General features: G+C 43.8%; 1 protein-coding gene across 2 annotated transcripts in view; it reads left to right on the forward strand.

The window, feature by feature from the left end:
* The window catches only part of LOC408960 (protein slit), a 491344-nt gene that overhangs the window by 13523 nt on the left and 452472 nt on the right, over positions 1-25349 (forward strand). Inside the window, exon 2 of one of the 2 annotated variants that reach the window (XM_006561437.3) lies at positions 20118-21836. In XM_006561437.3, the coding sequence (XP_006561500.1) occupies positions 21544-21836 (293 nt within the window). In that variant the 5' untranslated portion in view covers positions 20118-21543. Of the gene's footprint in view, positions 1-20117; positions 21837-25349 lie in introns of those variants that run through there. The other variant, XM_006561438.3, reaches the window with a different exon arrangement.

Consider the following 25349-nt stretch of genomic DNA (forward strand, 5'->3'; position numbering starts at 1 on the left):
GAGATTTCTACTTTCTGCCATTTCTCATATTGATTACGTTAATAAAACAGGGAAAACAAAGTATGCCGAGGGAAATTTCCTCGTGAAAGTATGGGACGGCCTTGGTGAAAAATGATTTCGAGCCACCTTATTTTGACCCCCACTTGTAGCTTGATTAAACTAGGAATATAGTAGATGGGAATGGGTACTGGTGAAGTTACTGAAACGAGGAATTATAAGTCGGAGGAAATTGCTTTTGATCCACCGTCCTTTGAATTATTCTTGTTAACTTCTTCTTCTTCTTCTTCTTTTTCTTCTTTTTCCCTCGTACGAATTAAAAAAAAAGAGAAAATATACGCGAAAGAAATATCTCGCAAAATCTGTGAAACATATATATCGTGAAATTTTACATTTTCCCCGTAATAGTTTGAAAAATTAACCGGGAGTTAAATTTCATCTTCTATATTCCTTTTTCAAGATACGTTTCGCTCTCTCGTGGCAAACAACAAAAGCTCGAAGTAATTCTTCCGCATAGAAGAATTTAATCTTGGACCAATTACGAGGATACAAGACGTATTTATCAAATTTCGAATCATAAAATCATGCCACGCTGTCATAGATATCTTGCCGATAGAACAACGTTCCCGAAACCGAGGGAATGTCTCTTGGAAAAATCGCGTTTCAACGGATCGCAGGGGACCATTCCCCTATCTTTTATCTAACGTTTCCTTCCCGGGACAAGCGTTGGCACAGCTTGGTCGTTAAAGTTCGCGACACCCTGTATAAATCTGGGGAACAACGCGCGGCGATATTTTTCTACGCGAGGCGTAGCGCAGCGCCAGCCTTGATTCATGAATTCGCTCCGATCATAAACTCCGAGGTAATGGCGAATAGGATACAAGGTAATAAACGGTCTTCTATCTTGAGGAAGGGTCGAACAAGTCCTTCCCCCTATACCCACCTTGCCTTTCTCCTATTCGCGAAGACGGTCTCTCTCTCCCTCTCTCTCTCTCTCTCTCCGCGAGCATTTATCTATCTCTCGACGAGTGGCCGGTGCGTGTGAAGTTAAATTGGAAGCCCCGTGGAAACACGACAAAAGCGTGCTTTTGGCGTAAGGCCATATCGGGCGAACGAGAAACATCGAATATTGTTAACGACTTTGTCAGCTCCCGAGGAGGAGGCTTCGCCCGATAACATTTTCATTTTAATACGTTCCCCGCGTAAATCATCCGGCGGGGACTTGGATGAAATATGGAAATACACGCTCCTCTTCTCTCTTTTCCAGCGTTTTCTTCTTCTTCCTCTTCTTCTTTTTTTGCGCTTTCCTCGAAAATGGGATCGATTATATCGGAAATAGGTTCGAATATTGACTAAATGGATTTGAAAAGCTTGTATATATATATATATATATATATATATATATATGTATATAGTTATCTTTAATCTCCAAGTTATTAAACGGAAAGTTTCCACCTGAAAATGGGAAAAGTGGATGGAAAATTGGATGGAGACGAAATTTTCTTTCCCTCGGTCTTTTTCAAAGTTTATGTAAAATAATTGTATATATATATATATATATATATATATATATATATATATATATATATATAGATGGATAAACTTATTGGCGAATATATTAACGATTATTTCTTCCACTCTTCAATACAATAATGGCTTGCGTAAATTTTTAGAACGAAGAAAGGAAAGAAAAGTTCACGCGTATTCCAATTTTTTAAGACGAAAAAATATCCATGAGGTGGAATATTTTTGTTTAAACTGGTGCAAACGGAGGATATTCGAATTGCGCCAAGCGAACGAATGTTTGAATGTTGTAACTTGAATTAATTATAGAGATTACATCATTCGAGATTCCTTTGACAAACTCGGGGAGACGAAAAAATACGGATAGGATTTTTATATTTCACGCGAATATTTTCGACACCTCCCTCTCGTTTGCGCGACTGGGTTTCTCGTTTCTCTCGGGTTTCGTTGATATTCTTCCGTTTTTTCCCCCTCCCCTCCCTTTTTTTTCTTCGGTTTTGTTCGTACGCCCCGATTCGCGCTTCTCCACGGCTCTCACCGGGTCCGGCCTCCATTTAAATTCATTAGTCCATTCACGATTCCTTCTTTGTTCTTGTTTCGCCCGTTGCTCGACCCTTGTCACCTATTCGATGGAGTAGACTACACGGTACCTCGGGATCGGGGACTCGAGCCTGGTGGATTTCATTGCGAGCCGGCTGGAAATTCTTCGACGTGGCTTACTACTAGAGACGACGACTCTACCTTCCCCTCCCTTCTTTCTCTTCCACAGATTAAGATCGAAATAACGGGAAACGATCATTGATTTTTCGATCTCTCAAAGAATCGATGGATTTTTATTTTTACCATGCATTTAAAATTATTTGGAGGATGGATATTTTTTAAAATTTTTGTAAGTGCAAATTACAATTTTAGATCCGTTGATTTCAATCTTTCTCTTAATAGTTTTTCTCCCTTTACTTGTTGCCACAAAGTAAGTAAGAAAGAAAAATATCAAAAATTATACGTAAAATTATATATTTCTTCATACGGAAGAAACGTGCAGAGGTTACTTTTAAATGTTATTCAAACATTTTCCCGTACATTTTTCGCAAAAGCGGTCTCTTAGAAAAGGAAACAAGTTTTTCTCTCCCGATCGTATTACTACCCGATTTTATATTAATTAAAATATCCTATTTCGTATAATTTTTGTTAATCCATCGATTCTAAGAAACAGAAGACGTAACTTTTAATCCCTTATATTATTAACTCTCCGATATTACCCAATATTCTCTAACTCTTTTTTTTCTCACCGTCCGAATCAGATCCTTTCGTTCAGTTTTCGTATCATCAGTTCCCCGAAATAATCGAGGCTGCCTCGCAAGTCGTAATAAAATATCTCGAGTAAACACCTGCGAATATATAGGTTGGAGAAACGTTTCGTTTCGTTCAGATTTATTCGTGGCCGGGTGCCACGATCGAAACGAAGGAGAGAGACCACGGTTACGTCGTATCGTTTCCTTTAAATTTAGTCACTTAACCACCGGTGACAGGGGGCCGTCGAAACGGGGCGAAGTGGCATTAATAACCGCGCGACGACGGTTGGAGCGACACTCTTTGGACGGAGGAATGCTCGTCGATGATCGTCGCCGCGTTTAATTTATAGAGAAAAAGGCCGGTGACCGACGGGGGGGGGGCTATCCCAGGGTCCATCCCTGGGAGCTGAATTATTCATGCTTCTGCCATTGAACCGATGATAAGGAGGGCTTGAATAGGGGGAGCCACGGTGCCTCGTAAATTTCAATTTACAAAACTGTTAACCGGCCGACCGTGTGTTCGGTTTTTACCTGGCTTCGACTGCTTTTCGCCCGTTTCCAAGCTTGCACGTGTAGAATATATATATATATGTATATATAGGGGGTGCGACGAAAAATCGCGCGATTCTTTTGGGAAGAAAGAAGAGTAAAAAGAGGGTGAACGCGAAGGTTATGCAAATATTGTGGGAAACAAATCGATATTAAGGGGGTCCTGCGTCCCTGTACCGTTCCAATACTTTGTTGTTTTCTTGTTTTCTTCTTGTGATGGGATCGGGTGAAATGTTATTTTAAATTGGGATGTAAATTTCGCGCATCGGAATTGGGCTATTATCGGGCCAACTTTGCCAATTGATGCAATTCTTTTTTCCCTCTCTCTCTCTCTCTCTTTTTCTCTCTCCCTCTCGAATCGATTTTGTGTTCTTCGATGATAAAAAATATGTTATTTCTAGTACGAAAATAATACTTTTAATAACTCGACATTATAACTTTCTCTCGACAAATTAAAAATCGTTAAACAATAACAGTAACGAGCCGAAGAAATATCTTGCATGTATATATGCATTCAAATTAACATATAAATTTTCCTCGCGAAACACGCACGTTCCAAAACACGTTGCACAAATTCTCTCAACATTATAATTTCGCCAAATTACGAACTTCCAATTCAAGACACGATACCGATCCGCTCGTCCTAAATTCGAAACTAAAGAGAAAAGGGGATCCCCCCTTTTATGTCGCGCGCTCGAAACATTTGCGTTGGAAAAAAATACTCGCACGAATTCTTTCAACATTATAATTTCGCGAAAATACGGACTTGCGATTCAAGCCGCGCACTCGTCCCAAATTCGAAAGGAGAAAAAAAAGCCTGGCCCGTCCCGCGATTCCAATGCACTTTCCGCTTGTCCGACGACACAACCGGTTGCGCCGCGATTTTCGCGTCTTACCGGTCGCATCGATCTCCCTCGCTCTTTCACAGTTGTCACCGACGTATATATACATATACATATACATACCTATATACTCACGTTCCGTTCCACCTGTCCGTTTCACCGCATTTCCGCCGCGTTGTATCCATAAAACGAACCCTAACTCCCATGGGGTCGTGCTAATGCCCGGCGAGAGGATGAGGAATGCCTATGCGTGCACGGCGCGTATCCCCGTGGCCACGGGTTCGATGTCGTCTCTCTGTCCATGTGTAAACACGCGTCCACGCGCTCTCTCTCTCTCTCGTGCCACGCGCGCGCGTGTTGCGTTTGTGCGCGGATACGGTTTGGAGGGGTGTGCGCTACGGGGGGTAGTTGGCATACCTCAAGCGGTGGCTTTCCTTCCCACGTTCCGAGGGGTGAAAATGTGCCCCCGGCGGGCAGGAAGGGTAGGTAATTGTTTTGCTCCACCTATCCCTGCCCTCGTTCCGCGATCCCTCCCGTCTCCCCTCGCGCCCTTTCAGGTATGGAAAAGGCGATGGCATTAAGTCGTTTCCCGCAAACGAGCGTTTTTTCCTTTCTGTTTCTTCTTCTCTTTCTTTTTTTTTCTTTTTTGCATCTCACCTTTTTTTTTGCAATTCGATCTCCCTTTTTTCCAGTTTCGCGGGCGGGACGACTTGGCTGTCGCTCGACGAGCGAAATGAAAAAACACGCGCATGCCTCTCCGCGTTCGCTTTGCTTACGAGAGTGCTTTTTCTCCCTCCCCCCTCCATTCGCGTAGGTGCCTTTGAAATTTTTTAGCGTTGTGTGTTGATTCTTCTTCTTTTTTTCCCCTTTTTCTCTCTTTTTTTTTTTTTTCTAATTGAAAACACACCACTTTGGGACTAAAAGCGGGCACTTTCGCGTGAGATGGCCTTTTCGAGCTTGTACTATTCCCCCTCCTTCTCCTGATGAATGTTGTGTGTGTGTGTCTTGAGAAGTGACTTCTCCGACTACACTTTGCGTCCTCCCTTTAAAATAATTCTTCTACTTTGCGTCTTTATTATATCGTTTAACGCGAGTAACGAATGGATAAGAGTTTGCGTTAATTGCCGCTTTTAAAATTTTTAACAAGGAACAGAGACGAGTAGAGAGAAGGGATAGAAAAAAAGCGCGTGTAATAATAATTTCGAGAATGAGGTAATTCGAAGATATTAATTTTCGGAAGGTAGGGAGAATTAAAGGAAAAAAAAAAAAGGAAAAAAAAGAGAGAGAAAAAAAAATAACGCTCGTAAAACAGATGTCGTTCCTGTAATTTTCAGTTTATGACTCTAAAGAATTTTGTCATGATAATAACTCGGGAAATACGTCTTTCATTTCGCGCCAAGCATGCCAAGTATTATGAAGGACATTCAAGCTTGTTCTCTTTTAGCACATTTTAATTCACACGAAGGAACGTGGTTTATTGTCATTTAAATAGATTCGATTTCGAAATTTAGAGAGGAATTGGTTGTTTCAGATTTCTTTCAAATATATTCTAAATTGAGGAAACAAATTGACACGTTATCACAAGTAATTATTCTCAAAATGATAAATTTCCAGTAAAACCCCAAGATAAATGTTCAAAATTATCCAAAAATCTTCATTATTTCCGCTTCGTGAAAGGAAAAATTCTCCTCGCCAGATATCTTCGACTCAAATTTATCCAATTCGACGTTTTCACGATGGATCGAAACAAAATGAAATTTCTCCCCTCCACTTCTTCCAAAAAATTTCCAAACTTACTCGAAACTGAATGAAACGCCGGGGGAAAAATTCGGGATCGTCAAATTTATCTCTCGGAGTCTGCCTCTAACAAGGAGCGACGCGATCACGAGGTCTCCTCTCGACGAGCCTCACGACCTTCCATTTGACACCGGGAGGGAGGGGTCAGCTTGTTCAGCGTTACACGGTCGGCATACGGTATTTTCGGCGAGTGTCTCGTGTCCGAAAGATCCGCGGCTGCTTTCGGTATGCCGGATAGCCCGAGGGAAGGAGATCGAAAAGGATGTGAAACGCTCCGATTCGCCCTGGACACAGACGTTCCAAACCCTCTGAAAATCGCAGCGTCACAGTCGCGATATTTATCATAATTCACGGTAGTCGACATACTTTCCTCGAGAAGCCTCGAGAATTTCCACCCCCTTCCTCTTCCACCCCATCCCCCTGCTCTGTCGCGTCCCTCCATCTCCGCTTCCCCCGTCCCTATCTTTCCTCAGTTGCTCGGCTGGCCGCCTCTATCTGCCTGATCCAACCTCTCTCCTGGACTCCCTGCCCGGAATAAAGAATAAAGCTGCGAGGAGACCCGTGGCCGATCGCTATCTATCGCGAAAGAGCGCATCTCCCTCCCCTTGGTGCTCGTGATTCCTCGTATGTACGTTGTACATACAGGTTGTATTGCGATTCCACGTCCGTGTCCGGTGAACGATGGTATTCAGAAGAAGAAACGGCAGAAGTTTCTTCTTCTCTCTCCTTCGACGAGAGAGATATATAATTGCAGCGAACCAACCTTTCTTCGTTTCTGAACGAATTCCATACTTTTATCGATAAGTTTTTCGTGCTCGAAACGTACGTATCGACTGGTGTAATGGCGTTGATCGTTTCGTCAAAGTGGATTTTTGGATCTGGGTACTTTAATCAGAGGTGGTTCAGGGTTTATCGCGGGATAAGTGGTCACGGGAGCACACATTTTTGACCGAATGAACTACTCTATGAAACATTTTTACCCGCGCTTGAAACTCCGCCAAGAGGGAGGGGAGTTTCTCTTATCTTTGGCCGGGAGTGTCAAGCCCCTGGGAACCTTAAACTCTTTTATCCTCAAATTGATCACACGGAGGAGTGACTCGCAAACTTGGCAATATGTTGACTCTCATTATCGCGTTAACCGTTGGAGCAAAGTTACACACGCGCACACTTTGGATAACACGTACTCACTCCATCTTTTGTGAGTATATTATAGATCAGAGCGAGACTGATTGTTGGGAGAATTATTAACGATTCTTTCCATCCCCGTATCACATTTTTCAACTTATTTAATTCGTCATTCCTTATTTAATTCCTCTCGTCCAATATTTCTTGACAAATTTTCCTTCCACATTTTGGATTCAACCTCTCGACACACTCTAATGATTCGAGCCGATTTCACACGATTCAGAATATGATCTTTCAACCGTCTCATTAGCCAGCGTTTAATGATCTCGTTTCTTCTATTCTTTTTCGATAAAAAACGAGAAGAATTCGAATCAACTACGCACGATAAACGACTCGACAATTGATTAACAATGGACCGGAAACTGCGCCACCTTCTAAGAGAGGGTGATAGTCAGGATGACGGCGGCGTGTACGAGCAACGAATTAACAGGGTTTGCTAATCGGGCGCAGGCAACGTTATCGGTGAATCGAGATTTGAAAGCACGACGAGGGGGTGGAGCGGTGATCGATCGTGCTTAAGTGCACGGCGAACAAATTTGTTCTTTAAGCGCGCTGAATCATGCATCGTGATAGACGAGACGAGAAATTTTGTGTGCCTAACCCGGAACAACCGTGAACAACACCGTATCGTGTGTACACGTGCATTTCACCCGCCGCCTCCGGTCCAAGATAGGCCGATCTTCATCCTTTATCCCCCCGGCATTATTTCCGTGTCGAACTTCCATGGGAAGAGAGAGAGAGAGAGGGAGGGGGGCTTTCCAGGGCTAACGATGAGTGGGTCCGCGATGTGTCTGGGGAACTTAACGTTCGCATGCGGTGAAATATGTTTTTCGAATAGGATTTTAGATGCGGAGGAATCGTTGGAGAAGGAAATTGGGTTGGAAATTTAACATCCTTCTCGGTTTACAGTTTGTGTATATGTTTTGGATTAAAATTTAAACCGTTGTCGTGATACATCAAGTTTTGAATCCGTTGTATCTCGAAATAATTTTAACAGGGGTTGCGTATTGGAAGGTGTTGAATTTTTTCTTTTTAACTTGAGGATCTTTAAGGAAGGTTTAGGATGTTGTTTCAAAATTTTGAAAGATAATCGATTGAGGTTGAGAGAAGGGTACAGCGATAAAGGGGTTGGTTCGATTTTTCCCATCTTGGCAATTAACCTGGGAAATTTCATAATAGCATTTCGAGCTCTGATACCGAGCGTGTATATCAAGAATAACTCTTGATATTGTGCATTACAGTGTACAATCAGCTTAATACGAAGTATCGCTAATCCAACCGCTAATTAATCAAGTTTGCGAGTACACTCGAGAATAGTATGGAGCATCAAGCGAGACGATTTTCAAAGGAAACTCGGTCGTTGAAGCCGCAGAGTACAATAACTCTCTATCTACGATCCACGATTCTGCATACATCTGTCAACTTTCTTATCTCTCACGCGATTCTTACAATACTCAAGCCGCGTTAACCATCTGTCTTTCTTGGCCGAATTCGAGAATATCGTCCAAATTAAATATGAAATATTTAATGCAAAATTGATAATCATTGTTCAAATACCTTTTTCCTTCAAAAATCGTAAAACTGTATAAAATTTTCTTTCGAAAAATCGTTAATAGTAATTTTTAGAATCTCTCGCTCATAATAAACATTGTTTTAGAAAATATTGATGTTGATAATCAATACCAGGAATTAATCTATTCTATTAAATAGCAGATAACACAATATTGTTAACAAAGTTATCGCGCAACGAAACGAGAGAAACGTTATCTAACAATTAGAAAACGGACACAGCTGGTGGAATGAAACGTGAAATCGATTATTCGAATCGTGATATCATTATTAATCTCTCCGTTAAAGCGCGCTTCATGGAAGAATAAAGAAACTGTCTGAAATAATTCGTGTTCCGTTTCAATTTAAACACGCGGCGCACTTAATTTGGATGATACGCACACGCTGCTCACGAACGCAAACGCAAACACACGACGAGAAGACGTAGAAAATTGCTTAACCGAGCGCCGCCATTAATCACGCGGATGGTTCTCGTGGAATTAAAAAATAAACGAGGTATATTGCTGGCCCACGTGAACGCGGAAAGGCGTAAATAACACATTCGGAGTGGGAACAACGCCGGTTTCCGCAATATTTCATTCGACGCCGTGTTTCACAGCCTCGAACGATGCGTTCGAGAGGCACCTATACTTAGAGGTGGACGGCTCTACGCTTGATCACGATGACGTTGTTGCTTGTGCGCGGGTCAGAGCCGGTATCTGAACTCGCGAGACCAATTTCCAGAACGTATTTATTCGTGAAATGATAACAGGAGCGACAACAATCTCTCCTTTAAGAGAGGTGAGGTAAATCGAAGCTTTTTAGACCATTCATAGAAGCTTCCCTTGGAATGAAATTGGGGAAGGAAATGGATGTGAGACGTTTTAAAGAACGATTATTCGAGTTATTAATAAGTTCTTTTTATTTGGAAATTGATGGAAGAATTTTCGCGCGTAAGAAAAAATATTTTCAGATCTCTTTTGAATCGAAGACAATTTTTCACATATATTCGATCAATTTCTGATGGAATAATTCTCGTTAAAGAAAAATTAATAAAACTCGAATAATTTCTCTGGTAATTGTTACGCTCGTTTGTAACGACGATCTATTTAAATTATTCGCGTCTATTAAAATTATTACTTCAAGATTACATTCGAATTCCACGTTATTTTATCGTATCAATTTTATATTTCTATTTTTCAAATTCAATATATGTATATATACGTGGATAGAATATCGCGTATAAATTAAATAATAAATTCATCACGTTTAACATCCTCATTTCGATTTTTAATCGAAATTTGATCACATCTGTCGCAATTACCGTTTCAATTATATTCGATTATTCTATTAACGAGATCTCGGATGAAAATCGGAATAAATTCCTTTCGCAACAAAACCTACGAAAATTGAATAATATTTCAATCCGCCATTCACCGAGCGGTTTCAAAGCGGTCCTTCCAGTTTCCTCCTCCGGCTCAAAGGCCGCGGTTGATTATGCACGCGATTATGCACTTATCAGAAGCGAAACGCCTCTATCAACTTGTTCATCTTATCAAAGACACGGTGTTTCGCTCGCTCGCTGCCGCGTTTCTACCATTAACCCCTCGCGAAACAGCGTTTCACCTCTAGAAATCCCAGCTCTGCAAATCCAATTAATCTCTCTTCATCCTCCCTTGGTTGCGAAAAAAAAATCACCCTCGATCGTACCCCCAAACTTCTGGAATATTATCGTCCAACGTTTGGAAAATATTCAAGAGCCAAAAATTCAACGAGAAACAATCCTTTCAGAATCATTATAAATTAGCACATTAATATCGCTATTTAACAGCAGAAAAATGGCAGAAGAACTTCGAAATTCCCTTTTTCCTCCCTTTAACTTTCCCTCCGCCCAACCGTGATCCGGTTTGAAAGCGGTTGGAGAATGGATCTACTTGTATACCCTGCGTCGTGTGATTGATACGCGGCGCGATAAGGCGACGTGTAGCAGTGTCAATATTGAGCGTTGGCTCGGGTATAAACGCGATCCACCTAGCCCGTGTCGCGCTCACGCGATAAGGGCGCAAGGGTTTGACGACCTCTCACCCGCCGATTCAATGTTTAACAAACGCGTTTAATAAATATAAGGTTCGTCTCGATCTCGATTCGAGAGTTTCTTCCGATCTCGTGAGAGAAAGAGAGAGCGAGCGTGCACAGCGAGTCCCCGAGTGCGTTGATCCCGATGATCGAGTTGATGCGATAATACGGACCTTGACCGTCGATTTTCACGCGACAACCCCGTGACACCCATTTGCCCTCGTTCGGTCAATTGACATACTTACATCTCGCCACGCATTCCTCGTCTATTAGGAACGGAATGGGCCGTAAATTTTTTCACGATCGTTCCACCGGCGGCCGTGGATCAGACTCGTTAACCTTTGCCACTCTCCCTAGGTGGGAAAAGTTATTCGTTACGATATTTATTGGACGTACACTTTTTTTCGTTTCGTCAGTCAGATATAGAGTCTTCTAGGGAGAGGAGAAGTTGGTTAAGGAGGAATTTCGTACAGATTGAAGATTGTTCCGTCCAAGGAGGGAGATTAATTTAATCCGTCGAATGTGCGAGCGATGATAACTCTCGGATTCGATGGATCATCAATCGAGACGGGGGGATGCAGTTGGGGGAAGAATAGGGTTGGAGGAACGTATGGGCTATTAAATCTTGCCGGGTGGCAAAAACTCCTTCCGAATTCTATTTGTCTTTCGAACCCTCTCTCCGTCTCACCGCTATTGGAAGGGAAAGTCCGGCCACTTCCGCCGATTTTCCGACCCCGTCCCCCGAGTTCCGGCGACCAAACGCTAATCGGTCTAGACTTCATCTCTCTCTATCTCTTTTTTCCCCCGCTTTATCTCCCTTCCTCGAGGATCCTCCCTTCCCTTCTTCTCCATCCATTTCTTCTTCAACTGCCTCCCACATTTCAGTTCCGAGGGGACACTTTTCTTGCTCCTCGAAACGAACGTCCGCGGGACACGTCAGCAATCGTCCGCCCAGATAGATGGAGGATTTCACTCTGACCTGTTCGCCTTCCGGAACTGGTGATATCGAGAGAGAGGCTGTCGCCTCTAAAGTGAAACTGACCATTTAGATCGTCTACCCACCCTCTTTTTCTTATCCACCTCGCTCGAGAGAACGAATCTTTGTCGGATCATTTCGAATTAATGGTATGTGTGTACGTGTTTGCGTGCGTGTACGTTTGATCGTTGTGTTGGAAGTCTAGCCGATGTTTACGTACTTTATCGAGGCTGAGAATCGATGGAGTTTGTATTTTTTGGATTGTAGATTATTTATTTTTTCTTGACCGCGCTTAGCGTCACGCGATTTTATTTGGAACACGTGAAAGTTTTGATCAATAGAGATTTTTTTTTTATCGAGAAGTCGTACTCGTCGCGAATATTGCCTCGACCTCGTTAATTGATCTAAGATTGTGAAGATGATATTTGTTTCATATTATATCCTTGAGTAAATTATAATTGAAGAAACTCGTAATAAAAATTTCGTCGCCCTGTTTCTTGAAAATTGGATACGTGGAATTGAATCGATCGTGTATACGATAACTATGGTATAGAATTTCAAGTATCGATCGATTTCCTCTTTTTTGGCTGATTTACGATCGTTGATCGGATCGATTCGAAGGGGCATGTTTTGTTAGATAAAATAAAGAGATGCGGTGGAATCGATCGAAGCATAAATCGCAAGACGTTCCGGTACGCGTTTTACCGACGAAACAGTTGGTGCCCACCCATTGTTTATGGCGTGGTGCACTCGTTAATTAGCATATTTGGTACAGTGAGCGCGCGTATCATAAATAACGCGGTGCAAAATCGTGTTTCTGCGCTTTCCTGCTTCGTGTTTCCTCCAGTCTCCTGTGGTTTGAACCTGGCTATACTCTATATTTCTCTCTTGGCTCGTGCGGTCTTGGAAATGGTCCCGCGATAAAATGTGTAAGGAGGAGGAACTCGTGTCCCTGTAACGCGTTAATTTTCCTCTCTTTGTCCTCTTCTTTCGTCGATTGAAAATTAAAAAGAAAAAAAGAAGAAAGAAAGATTTTTCGCTCGAATTAGATCGTTGATCGTTCGCGTCCTTTCGTTATGAGATCACCATTATACTTATCCATTCAGAAATATTTTAATTTCAATATTGCAAAGCGCTGAATATATCTATCTGAAACCTACATCTAACTTCTTGGAAATCTCGCGTATCAATCTATTCTACGAAAATATAAGTGTTTATGATACGAGGATATAACGACAGGAATCCAACGTTGCGTAACGACGTTCATTTTATCCAACATAAATTAAATCCATAATACTTTCCTCTTTTAAATTTTCAATTTCCCACGACTCCTTCTCAAATCCGTCTCAGAGATCGATCGTCGCGAATCCTCGTCTCATTTTCTAAAGCAAAAACCGATCGCGTTAATTAACCAAATTAAACAAATCGTTCGAATCGAGAAGAGCAGGAAGACCCTCGTCTTTCTCCTCTCCTCAAAAAAATCCTCCGAATCGAGTCCTCTCGTTCCGTGGACGATCGTTTCCTGCGGTGGAGAGACGTTGCGTGAGATAATTGAAAACACGCGACGAAACTGGTGACGGTACGATCCTCCTCCGGCAAAGGAGGAGGACCAGATTTCTTCTTCTTCTTCTTCTTCTTCTTCTGTATCCGCCGGCCGAGCACGCAATGCGCGTGTACACTACTCGTCAATCAATGCGGTATCGCGCAAGAAAATTTATAGATCCGCTGTAGGTGACTCGTAATCTAATATACGATAATATATACGGGGACAGTTAGCCGCAGGTGGCTGTTGAACTGTTCGGTAGCGGTCGCCTCCCGGTATAATACTTATATACGCGTGGTAATACTACAGGTCCGGTATCTCGGCTATCGCGTGTGCGCGCCGCCCGATTTTTCCCCATTTTTAAACAAACTGTGTGCCCGCCGGTGGACGCCTAATTGAATGGTCGGCGAACGGTTAATCGATCGAAATTATCCTGGTGGGCCTGGATCGGTGGCCTCGATTTATATATAAGTACAAAGGTTGGATATAAATACGAGGCGGACGATTAAACGTGGTTGATCGTCGTTGTTATTCGGGATTATTTCTCAGTTCGATAAGATGTATTTTTGATTTTAATTTTTTCTTTGGAAGTCGTGGAAGTCTGTATCGAATCGACTTTGTTCTCCCTTCATTTTTCTTTCTTTGATAATTTATTTTTAGATTCTAATTGATTATTATTCGAGAAAGCGATTTTGCTATTTTTCGAGCGCTTGTTTAATTTTCGATTAACCTTTTTTTTTCGAAAGATCGATTTCCATCGAGCTTGGTCGAAAATAGGCGAGCCGAATTTCGCTCGAGGGCACGTTGAATTATTCCGCGGCAATTTCTACGTCGACGTCTGGGTCCGGGAAACCTTTTTAATTGATGGAAAAAGGAAACTTTGGTTCGGATAGTGGGAAAGGATTTATGAGACTGGTTTGCTCAACACTTGTTGCGGCACGCCAAGTGGTTGTTTCTCGTCGATTGGAATTAATATAACGAATCTCGTTGCGGGGGAATAAGTGTATCGACGAGGGCTAAATCGGGACGCGTTTCGTTCTTCTAGATAGTAACCGAAGTGAATTCGATTCCTCGCACAACAATTCTAGCGCTTCTATCCAATTGTAGAAATTTCCCTTTCTACAATCGTGCGAGACATCCCTCACATGTTTCACGATAAGGAGAATCACTTTACTTATTTCTAATTCGATCGATCCTTCCGTCCATGCGAATACAATTTACTTTTCCTTCCTTCACTTTATTCGTGTCGAACGTTTTTATTTACCATTTAATCCGAATTACGAATCGGCCAAGTTTCAATTATCGATTATCCATTATCCGTCATCTTCGGTTGCCATTCCTGATAAATGTATCGATTCGTTCTGGGGACGGTGTCGATACGAGAATACACTTCTTCTTGCCGGATAATCCTTTCTTGCCCCGTCCTCGCGTCCACCCTTCCCCCACGAGAGAACTGTGGATCCTCGAGAAAGAAGATCCTTTCCCGATTAATACACAGCACCGTCTTCGATGTCGCCAAGGACCATCCCCCTCTCTTCTTCCCTTGGACCACCGCCTCTTAACCGCGTCGAAAGGTGAGAGAGAGAGTCGCTATCTTCTTCTCGCGCGGCGAATCGAAGGGTGAGGTCCAATTCGTATCTAGTGTGATTTCCCCGGGGTAAAGTCGACCGATCAACCGATCGAGTGGGTGGTTGAAAACCGCACTGGGAAACCTAATATCCGAGGGTGTCCTTCCCTTCTTACTCTCGTGTCGAGAGATCTGTAAAACGTATAGAAAGAAGAGAAAAAAAAAAAAGAAAAAGCTCTTCTCAGCTCGAGAACGAAACTCGAACTTCTACTATTCACTTTGATGTGTCGATGATGCTTCTTCTTCTTTTTTTTATCGTGTTTTATGGTTACTTCATCGTGAAAATTACAGGGAGCATACAGTTTTTTCTCGATTCTCGTAAGAAGAGAGAGAGAGAATCGAGTTGGAAACGATCGGTTTACGGTTTGATGGATCACGGCTGGAGGAAGCTTAAGATTTCCATTATCTAAGTCTCTTCTCACTAAAAAAACTGTATATCGTTGTTAAATATAGACTCGATAAGACGAGAGATTAATTTCAACTTCTTTTCATCGTTTATCGAGAAGAATAAAATTAAGAGTGAATTTTCTTTCTGGAAAATTTCTAGAAGAAACTTGGATCCCATTAACTCTTCCCATTTTCTACGCGATATCGCCAATTATTGGCCGATTTCCCATTGCTACCATTCGTAATTCAACGATTCCGCAAAATCGGCCGATTAGTCCTCGTCCGCCGATTCGATAATTAAATTCACCGTGAAGCACGCGTTAAAAAGAAAGAAGAATTAAAAGCGCGCATCCGCATCGGGGAAACCGATGCTCGCCGATATAATATCCGCCTCGTGTACCAAGCGTTCATTATGCGGCCCATCGAGGGACGGCCGCAGGAGTATAACAGTTTCGTCCCCCCTATCGACTTTCGATCATCGCCCTCCCTCCGCCCCCGAGCGCCGACATCGATTTTCGATCGGCCGCGGCACGCACCACGCTCCCAAAGGGCGCCGTCTTTAAACGGAGGACCTTAAAAATCCATTTCGCACGGGCCATTAGGCACACATGTTAACCAAACATGTCTCCGCTCCCAAAGCAAACCGAGGAGGATTTTTCACGAAAAAGTCATCGTGTGTGGCTGCGTAGGAGGAGGACTCTGTCGGAGAGGGAGAGAAAACGGGAAAAGTTTGGAGGAAGTGGGAGAAACGAGCGCGTGCCGCGGCTTCCGTTCCTGGATACGAGCTATCTTTCGAGGATTAGGTGATGAATACTCGGAATTTGTTGAAATTCCCGATGGATATTCTTTATATTCATTGCGATTAATAAAAACTTCTTGACAAATATTATTAGATTAAAAAGTTGAAGTAATTTGTTATGTATCGTTGCAACAAGGATCTCGATATATCTGGAACAATTTTACGTAACACGACTGCCCGTATCGATATGCGAATACTGTTCCCTACTCGATCGATCAGAAACGAATCCTACGCTTTTCTCGAAACCAGTCAAAGGCAAGCAACGTGCACACCTAGGAAATACTCGCAACTTGATTACCAATTTATTCCATTGCGTCACGGGGTGAAATTTCGATCGTTTATTAATTCTAAGTTGAGCGGCAACTTGGTCGAGGAAAGCGTAATCTCCGATCTGTCTGTCTCCTTCATTACTTGAAATATCCAAAGATTCTCCAAGAATCGAAAACGTTTATTAGTTGAAACGAAATGGAAAGAGAAAAGATTTCCATCCTCCTCCTTTATTCTTTCTCTCTCGCCACTCCTTTTCCCTCCCTTTGTTTCGTCGAGCATTCGACAAATAATCGTCCCACCCCTGTTGCGCAATATAATGATATACTTCTCGAAGGAATACCTCGACGCGCATCCACCTGTCTGCATCCGCCTCGGATGAAATTGTCTCGCGAAGTGGCTTACAAATATATTACAATAAGGACGCAATATTCCATTCCGTCCTATTGGCCATCCCGCTCTGACTTTCCCTTCTCCCGGCTCAAAGGGATTCCACCTTGTGTGCACGCGTATGTGTGTATGCGCGAGGAGGGGGAGGAGGGTACGCTGTCTGCACACGGGGAGGGGGAGAGGAGGAAGGCCGGGAAAAATATAATTCAGTCGATACATCGGCTCGTTCTCTTGGAAATGAAAAGTCGATGGAAGGGTCTCGATATTAGTTTTCTCTATTCCTCGCTTTCCACGGCTTCATTCAGACACTGTTGTATCTCCTGCGTTTGTGTATCTCCTTCGTTTTAACGCTATCGATGATCGTCTAGACGTTAGGAGGGGGAATACTTTGCAACAGGCGTGAACGGAGAGCTCACGGCTCGTAACTGGGTCGTTGATGGAAATCGAAGGTGTCAGTTTGTTCTTTGATTATTGTTCGAGAACGGCGAAGCGTAAAACAAATCATGGGTTTTCGAATGTATGTATAGGGGGAAATATTGGTTTTACGAATTTCGAACTTGGTTTATAATTCGGGATAAAATTTATTCATTTGCTTTCCATTTTTCTTTTCTTTTTCTTCTTTTTTTATTTTACGAAAACTCGAAAAAATTAACTCACTTTCCTCCGGCAATAATATTCACCGGATCTCGAGAAGCTAGAAAAGTTTGAGCGAGTAAAATTTATTTTTCGTGATATACTGTAAAGAATTTCTCTCCTCATTGTCGTCACGTTTGATCGATTCCATTCGAGAAAGAGACGGACGTGTAACATATGTCTATGATCCTCGTTTCGCAATAAGGTGCACGTAAAATTCGAGGCGCGTCGCAGAGGGGGAGGAAGAGGTGGGGGGCACGACGTATCTCTGTCAATATTGTCCCTTCTGCCCTTTTTCCCCGTGCGGGAAGGGGTTCATCGTTGAGCCATTGTTTGGCCAAGAATTTTAAAAGCATTAACGCGCTCTTCAAACAGCCGAACAGTTCGGAAAAATAAAGAAACAGTGGCTGGCCCGGGGAGGGGGGGGATGTGGAGCACCCGGCGAAAATCGTGGATGGAATCACGTGTTTATCGACGCGAGCTACGGGGTTGAAGTGTCAATCAGTCGTGCTACGAGAGGCCAAATATTTGCCCCGCCAATTATTCCGGCTCGACACGCGAGCCGACGGAAATGGCGAGGAAATATTTCGTTCCTCCTTCGTTCCAATTTTATTCATCGCCGCCTCGCCTATAATTTCCCCAATTATTACATCGAGAGACACAACATCGCGTACACGTACGAAGGGAAATCGATATTTTCTCTTCCTCACCCTACGAAGAGGGGAGGAGCGGGTGAAGCGAGAAGAAAAAGTTTCGAACGCCCGCTTCCGACACCCTGCGCCGCTTCGCCTCAATTAATGCGCGCTAACGTTGTTAATTAATGCGGAGCGGCCGTGAAACGAACGCCACCTCCGAACGGGGTGGAAGGGAAAAAGGGAGGAAGAGGAGGACGAGGATTCCTCGAGACGATCCATCCATCTCGTCCCCTCTCTCTCGTCGATCCGTCGAAATGGAGCCACCCTCGTCTTAACTTGGACAACGTAGGAGAGGGCTGCCGATATTATCTGGAAGGAGGAGCGCTCGAGAATATTATATACGCGCGTGGCGGGTACACACACCTCCTCCCTCGAAGCGACGGGTATCGAGGGCCGGCTACTTTAACCGTACTCGAGCGTGGGCTCTCGAGTGTCTACAGAGAGAAGGCGCGTCCTACCTAACTATCCTCAGTGTCGACTACTGCTAATCGAATTATCGATCCCTGTCCCCTGCCTCTCTCTCTCTCTCAGACGAGAATATTAGATTTTCGACGAATTTCAATGCGAGACGCGAGACGGGCTTCTTTCGCATTCCTGCGAGCTTTGTCGCGCTTCCAGGCATAAGTTTTGTCTCTGTGGAAAATATAATTTTATCGCAACTAGTGTTACCTTAATTTTTAGGCAATTGTTATAATTACGAGAGCGAAAAGATTGGGGCATGGTTGCGTTTTTTTGAATCATTCGTATCATTTTTCTTTCTTTGATTTTCCTTCAAAGTATGTTCGATCGATGCTTGACTTTTTAGAAGTTAAACGTTTTATTGGAGAATTGATGGTTTTGATTTCTGTGGTATCATTTTTCGTCAAAGTAAAGTCTTCGAACAACGAAAACTTGTATCCCAAAAATCTTAAACCATTAATAAAATACAATTGCGCGGAATGATCAATCTTTATCCTCAAGATACTTTATTATTACACGCGTTGTTATTAAAAAAAATCCCTCGAAACCGGTTCACGACGAATGAAAGAAACGAAAGAAACAAGAAAATTTCGATACTTTCCTCCCCGAAATCAAACCGCGATTTCCATTTAATAGAAACTGCCTTGCTCGGCGCCTTAACTTAACGGGAGGAACAGGAGGCAGAGCCACGTATTATTTTCGCTTAGTGGACAGCGGCAGACATTCTATTTCCACGTGTTCCCACGTGGTGATAAATCGTGAAAACGTATCCAAGGGAGGGAGGGGGCGGGGAAGCACTTAGGAGGCGCGAGCAACATGTATATGAGGGCATCACGTGCGTTTCAAGCCGGAAAAAGGAAGGCTAGAGACGAAGGTTTCCAGAAGAGAGAAACGTCTGGAGGAGAGATTCCAATATGCCTCGCAACTCGGAACGGCTGTGGAGCATAGGAATGCGTTCGAGTCCTTGATTGTGCTTCGAAAGCATATTTTTCTCCTACTTCCGATATTGCGACGGCGAGCTCTTGTCTCTTTGTAACTGGCTGCGCCATTCTCTCCTCTCCCTCCTCCTCCTTCGTCTCGGCATCTGTTTCCACACAGGGAGGGGATGGAAGATGTATTTTTCGGTGACGCGTGCCCGCGTTCGAGAGAGATGGATAGATGGTATGTCGAATCGCGTATCATGTCGAAGGGAAACCGCGCGACCTCCTCCTCTTCCCTTCCCCTCCCAACAGAGAATGCATACAACTTCCGCCCGATGGGGGGAATATATATCACGCGTGCACGGAAAACAGCTATCCGACCGACTGAATTGCGGCTCTATCGCGGCCGAGTTTGCGCCTGTCTCTCTCTCTCTCTCTCTCTCTCTCAACTTCCGCCTCGAAATATCCGCTGGGACCCACGCGTCCCACGTGCGCGCTGGAGTTATTAAAATTTGGCCGCACGTTGGAAAAAATAAGAAAAAAAGGGGGAGGAAGGAAAACACAGTTCGAAATAGAGTAGTATATCTGACAAAGTGGTTTGGTTGTTTCAGGTGATGCATCACTGTCGCGACGAGCGCGTGAACGAATCGACTGGCAAATCGACGAACCGATCGCCGAGTATAATGCCCGCGTAACGAGCAACAAGATCAGAAGAGAGTGAACGGAAGCTAGGAAAAGAAGAGGCTGGGAAGACCAAGGTGTAGCAAATCTTGGAGCGCCATACACCTACCCATATACACGCATATACACGCGCGCAAGAGGATCGATGATCGACGGTTGGAGCGAGTAGCGGCGAAAACTGGTAAATGAGTTTGGCCGTAACGCGTTGGCCGTTGGAGGAGCTCGCGTCCGCTGGTCTCCGCGGCAAGGACCACGTACCCGCGTACCGTGGGTACGGCAGGAACTAGGGAGAAGACCATCGCCAAGATAAAGTCAGTGGGAGCGGTGATCCAGGATGCGCGGGAACGGGTGGTGCCGTTAGTGGTGTCAAACGGCTCGTCGGAGGGGCGCGTGGAACGGGGAGGGGGCCACGAACACGGGGGCCCCCTGAAGGAGGGCCTCGAGCAGCCATCGTCGGCGCTGCTGCTGCCCGGTCGCGGCGTGGATCGTCGTGACGATCATTGCGAGCGGTGCGCGGAGGACGTTGGGGGCGAGGACGCGACGGATGCCGGTCGACGGGCCACGGTGGACGAGCAATCGAGTCGGGGCGTAATCGTCGGGGGTTGGTCGAAAGGCCGCGAGGCGTCCAGGGGCGAGGATCGAGGCGGTGGCGCGGCATCGTCGAGCGAGGCGCCCGTGTTGGTCCATCGGTGGCGCGATCAGCAGGCGGCAGCGTTGGATCTGCATTCGGTAGGGGGGGAGAGCGGTGGGTCGGAGGTGGTCCGTTCGAAGGCGCGGGCGAGGAACGGTTGCCCGCCGGCAGCGGTCGTCGAGAGCGGTCTCGTAGGCGAGGAGACGTTGTTGGAGAGGAGGGGGGTGTGCTCGGCGCAGAGGCAGAGCAGAGGATCGTCGAGCGGCGGGATCTCGGGGAGGCATCACGCGGAGAACGCGCGTAGGGGCACCGCCGCCGCAACCACCGCCCCCAACAACCGGTCGTGTCGGGTTCATGGTCGAAGGAGGGATCGGTCACGGGGAAAAGCGACGGAACAGCGACACCCGGTTGAGAATACGCGGGATTTGACGTCGAACGAGTACGAGTGTTCCGTGATACGATTGGAACAGGATCCTATCCTCGAGCCGGTGAGGATACTCGGTTGCCCGCCGAGCGAGGGGTTGGAGATCTCCTCGTTCTTGGAGCCGGCCCCGAGTTACGTTTACCAGGGGATCAACGTCGGTCGGCTGGCGGGGAACGAGGCTGCTTGCTTCAGCCTCTACGACCCGAACAATATTCTGCCGAAGAGCCGCGCCGGGAGCATCGCGAAAATCCTCGAGGGGCCTAATCGTGCCGTGAAGGACATTAACAGGAAGGTGTTGGCGATGGCGCGTGCCATGACGCCTGCCTGGTCGCTGCGTTTGCTAGGCGTCAGCTGCGGTTCCGTGGTCTGCGCCTGGGGACTCTTGCTGATATTGTCCGTGCTGGGCGGTGGCGCCTCTCACGGTACCGCCCTCGGTAGCTTCGGCCTCGGAAGTTTGTCGGGTGCGATGGAGGACATGAACAGTGCAAGATGCCCGTGGTTGTGCACGTGTACCGGACAAGAGGTCGACTGCTCTCATCGTGGCCTCACGCAGATTCCCGGGGACCTGGTCACATTTCTCGTCGCTGAAAAACTGTGAGTCTCTGTGCTTTTTATCTCTTGCTTCTTTTTTTTTCTTTTTTTTGCTTCCTGCGATAAAGGGTTTGATAAAGGGATCTTTTCGAATTTTCGAAAGCAGCTCTTTATCTTTATCTTTATCTTTGCACGATTGATTATCTTCCTTTAATTAGTTTCAAGTAGATGTGCAATTGCATATGTGGCTGGATTGCAAAGTTTTTCCTTTTTCTTTTCGAGCTAAAGTTTAATATCATTGAAAAAAATTGAAAAAAGAAGGAAAAAGGAAAGGAGGAAAACATGTGGTCGCATGTCTTTTAAAAAAGAGTTTACGAATAATACGCTGTTATGAGAATTCTTACTCTATTTTATCCCCTTCTTTCTCTTTGATGTGCACGCATTTTTATTCGTTCGTTGCGGCGAACGGAGAGAGAAGATTTAACGAAGGAGAGAAACGGGGGAAACTATTCGAGGAACGGCGATAAAACTCGAAATGTTATATAGAGAATCGGAAAGCGATATTTGTCGTAACGAAGATCAAAGCTTGGCTCGCGATAAATTTTTCCTTGAAAATTTAACGAGACAAGTCGATTATCTCAGATAAATTGCCCATCTTTCGAGCAACCCTTTCAACCGTAATCTTCAAAATAGACGCTTTATCGAACTCCTAATCCACCCTGCCGCCCACGAGATAAATTAAAAGGCAGGCGGACATATTGACAACGGTGCAATAACCCGGGAGCAAGCAGCGCGGTTGATCGTGAACCATTCAGAAAAATGGGGCTGTTCCGGCCCACTTAACCTGAAAATTATCCGCGAAACTCTCTTTGTCGGGGTTGCATTAGTCGATTGGAAAAGAACGATGTGCCACATACTCGCGATAATCGAGCCTCCCTCCCCCTTCTCTCCGTAACCATTCCTGTTATCGCCAACCTTTCATCGACGATTTCTTCGATTATTTTTCCAAAGATATATCATGGGATCATCTCAATAATCCTTTTAACGTTCCACCTCTCTTTGTTTCAATGTAAAGTCCAATTTATGATTTTAATCGTGGCACACGATATTCTTATTCTTATTATTAGTCTTCTTCTCGTGAAATTAGAAATCCAATTGGATAATTTCCTTTTATACAAGGCGACCAATAATCATTGTTATTGAAGAAACGAAGATTCGTTCGAAGGCTCGATTTCAAAATATTTTATATAACTCGAGTTAAGAACAAAAAAAAAAGGAAATCCAAGAAAAATTGGACTCAAACTTCGAAAGTCGAAGAAGATAAACTTTCGTATAAACCGGAAATGTAATTTGGAAATGATTCGTTCTTTATTCCAATTTAATTACCGATTAACCGCCTTTATTCGGACGGCCTTTTACAACTAACGGATTACATTTCGACAACCTCTCCCATTTGTCTCCTGGATCGAATTTATCGCGCAAGAAGCGCGGTAATTTAAACGAAATTGCTTTCGGCCGATGCGTGAGAAGGCGAAGAGAGAGAGAGAGAGAGGGAGGGAAAAAAGGCACGCGGAAGAGAAGGATCGAACGATCGGTCGTTAAGCGGCGCGCATATCTCCTCGGAGATGTGGCCACGCGGTAGGAACACCGGTTTAATAGTTTTGCATTTCCTCGGAGTGACGGTGGCCCGAGTGGCGCAATAAAGAACGCAACGAGCGCGATAAAACGCGTTACAACGCGGCCGAAGCGCGGTGGAATAAAACGTCACGAAGAATTCTCGAAGAAACTCGAAGAGGTTTCATCGACGCGATTCCTTGAAAATTATTTTATATTCCATCCGATCGATTAGTTTCTTCAAAAAAAAAAAAAAAAAAGAAAATTGGAATACGATCAATTTTCGAAATCGACCAAGGGATCATCGAAATTTTTCTTTTAATTCTAAAGATAAAATTCTATCCTCGAAGAAACTCGAAGAGGTTTCATCGACGCGATTCCTTGAAAATTATTTTATATTCCATCCGATCGATTAGTTTCTTCAAAAAAAAAAAAAAAAAAAATAGAATACGATTAATTTTCGAAGAGATTTTTCCAAGGGATCATCGAAATTTTTCCTTTAATTTTAAAGATAAAATTCTATCCAAAAATGATTAGAGGCGGAAGTGGAGGATCCTAGCGATAGGCGCCCATTGATAACGCTTAAGAATCCTCGAGAAGTTCTCGAGCAGTTCTCTCGTCGGTATCGATCTTTTGCGACGCTGTCGAGTAATTGATGGTTATGAATTAGACGTGTTAGACGTATACGTGTCGGGGGAGCGTGGTTGTGTTGGAAGAAAACGGGCCTCGTGTTGGTAAATGGATAAAACGACGAGCAGCGAAATGATCTATCAAACGGGAGCGTGGCTTCTTGCTTTCTTTCGAATTAACCGTGAACCTGATCTATGAACAGATGTCCATTAATGACGATTGATCAGCATACGATTAATATACCGAGGGACATCGCGATTTAGCCGTACGCTTTCTGATCGATGGCGACTTATTTCTTCTTTTCTTCGCGTGGAAAGATTCTTTTCAATTTTCATTGGATAGTTTAGACTTTAATATTTACAATAATATTTTCGTTTTATACAAAGATGTACATAGTTCAATGAAGTAAAGTTCTAATCTTTTCAAGCGAAGAAAAACAATTCGTGTCAAGAACGGTTGAAAAAGAAAAGGATGTATAAAGTGATATAGAATCATTCTTTTCTTTTTTTTCAACATGATCCCGATACAGCATTCTCTAATCAACGTTTTATATTGCTCAAACAGTGAAAGATCAGGTGTATAGATAACGTCGGACAGTAAATCAAGCATGAAAGAACATTAAAGATTATCTCATTTATAAAAGCATGTCGAACCATTGAATACATTGAATATATTTTAGAAAGTCATTAACGTGTTTCTCTTATTTCCACCGCGGAAATACACCGGTCGTGTTTTAGTTTCCCTGTACATAGTAGCCACATCATTAATTCTATAGAAATACATCTATACATCTACTTCTTCTTCTTCCTTTCTTTTTTCCTTTTATTTTTCTTCAAATTCTCGCTAATAAATTTAATGTTCCATTCGAGCAAATCTTCTGATCGTATCTAATTTCACAATTCTTCGACTGGTCCTTCACCTTATAATTTCTTTTCAAACAACAAGAATATTTATCTCTGCTTGTATCCGCGCAATTCTCCACTCTGTTAATGAACGTTTCATCCGACATCCGAGTTACGTGAGTTACATTTCAAATTCGTTCCTCTCTCGGAATAATGATTTTACAAGAAAAAGAAAGTATCAAGTATTTCGTATTATTATTCCTTTTAACGACACATTTTGAGAAAATTATAATTTCTTCTCGTATATTTTCCAAACCAATATATGCGGCAAGGAAAATCGAATATGGACGCGATTTCCAAATTGCAACGAATAACTTCGCTCCTTCGTCTTCTCTCCAAGAATTTTTACCTGTTCTCTCGCATCCGGTCGAGATAATTAGGGATCGGTCTGGCTATTTGTAACCCCCGTCTAAATCTGCGGTTTCGCGGA

Source organism: Apis mellifera, linkage group LG8 (assembly GCF_003254395.2).
Source record: "Apis mellifera strain DH4 linkage group LG8, Amel_HAv3.1, whole genome shotgun sequence".
Taxonomy (NCBI): Eukaryota; Metazoa; Arthropoda; class Insecta; order Hymenoptera; family Apidae; genus Apis; species Apis mellifera.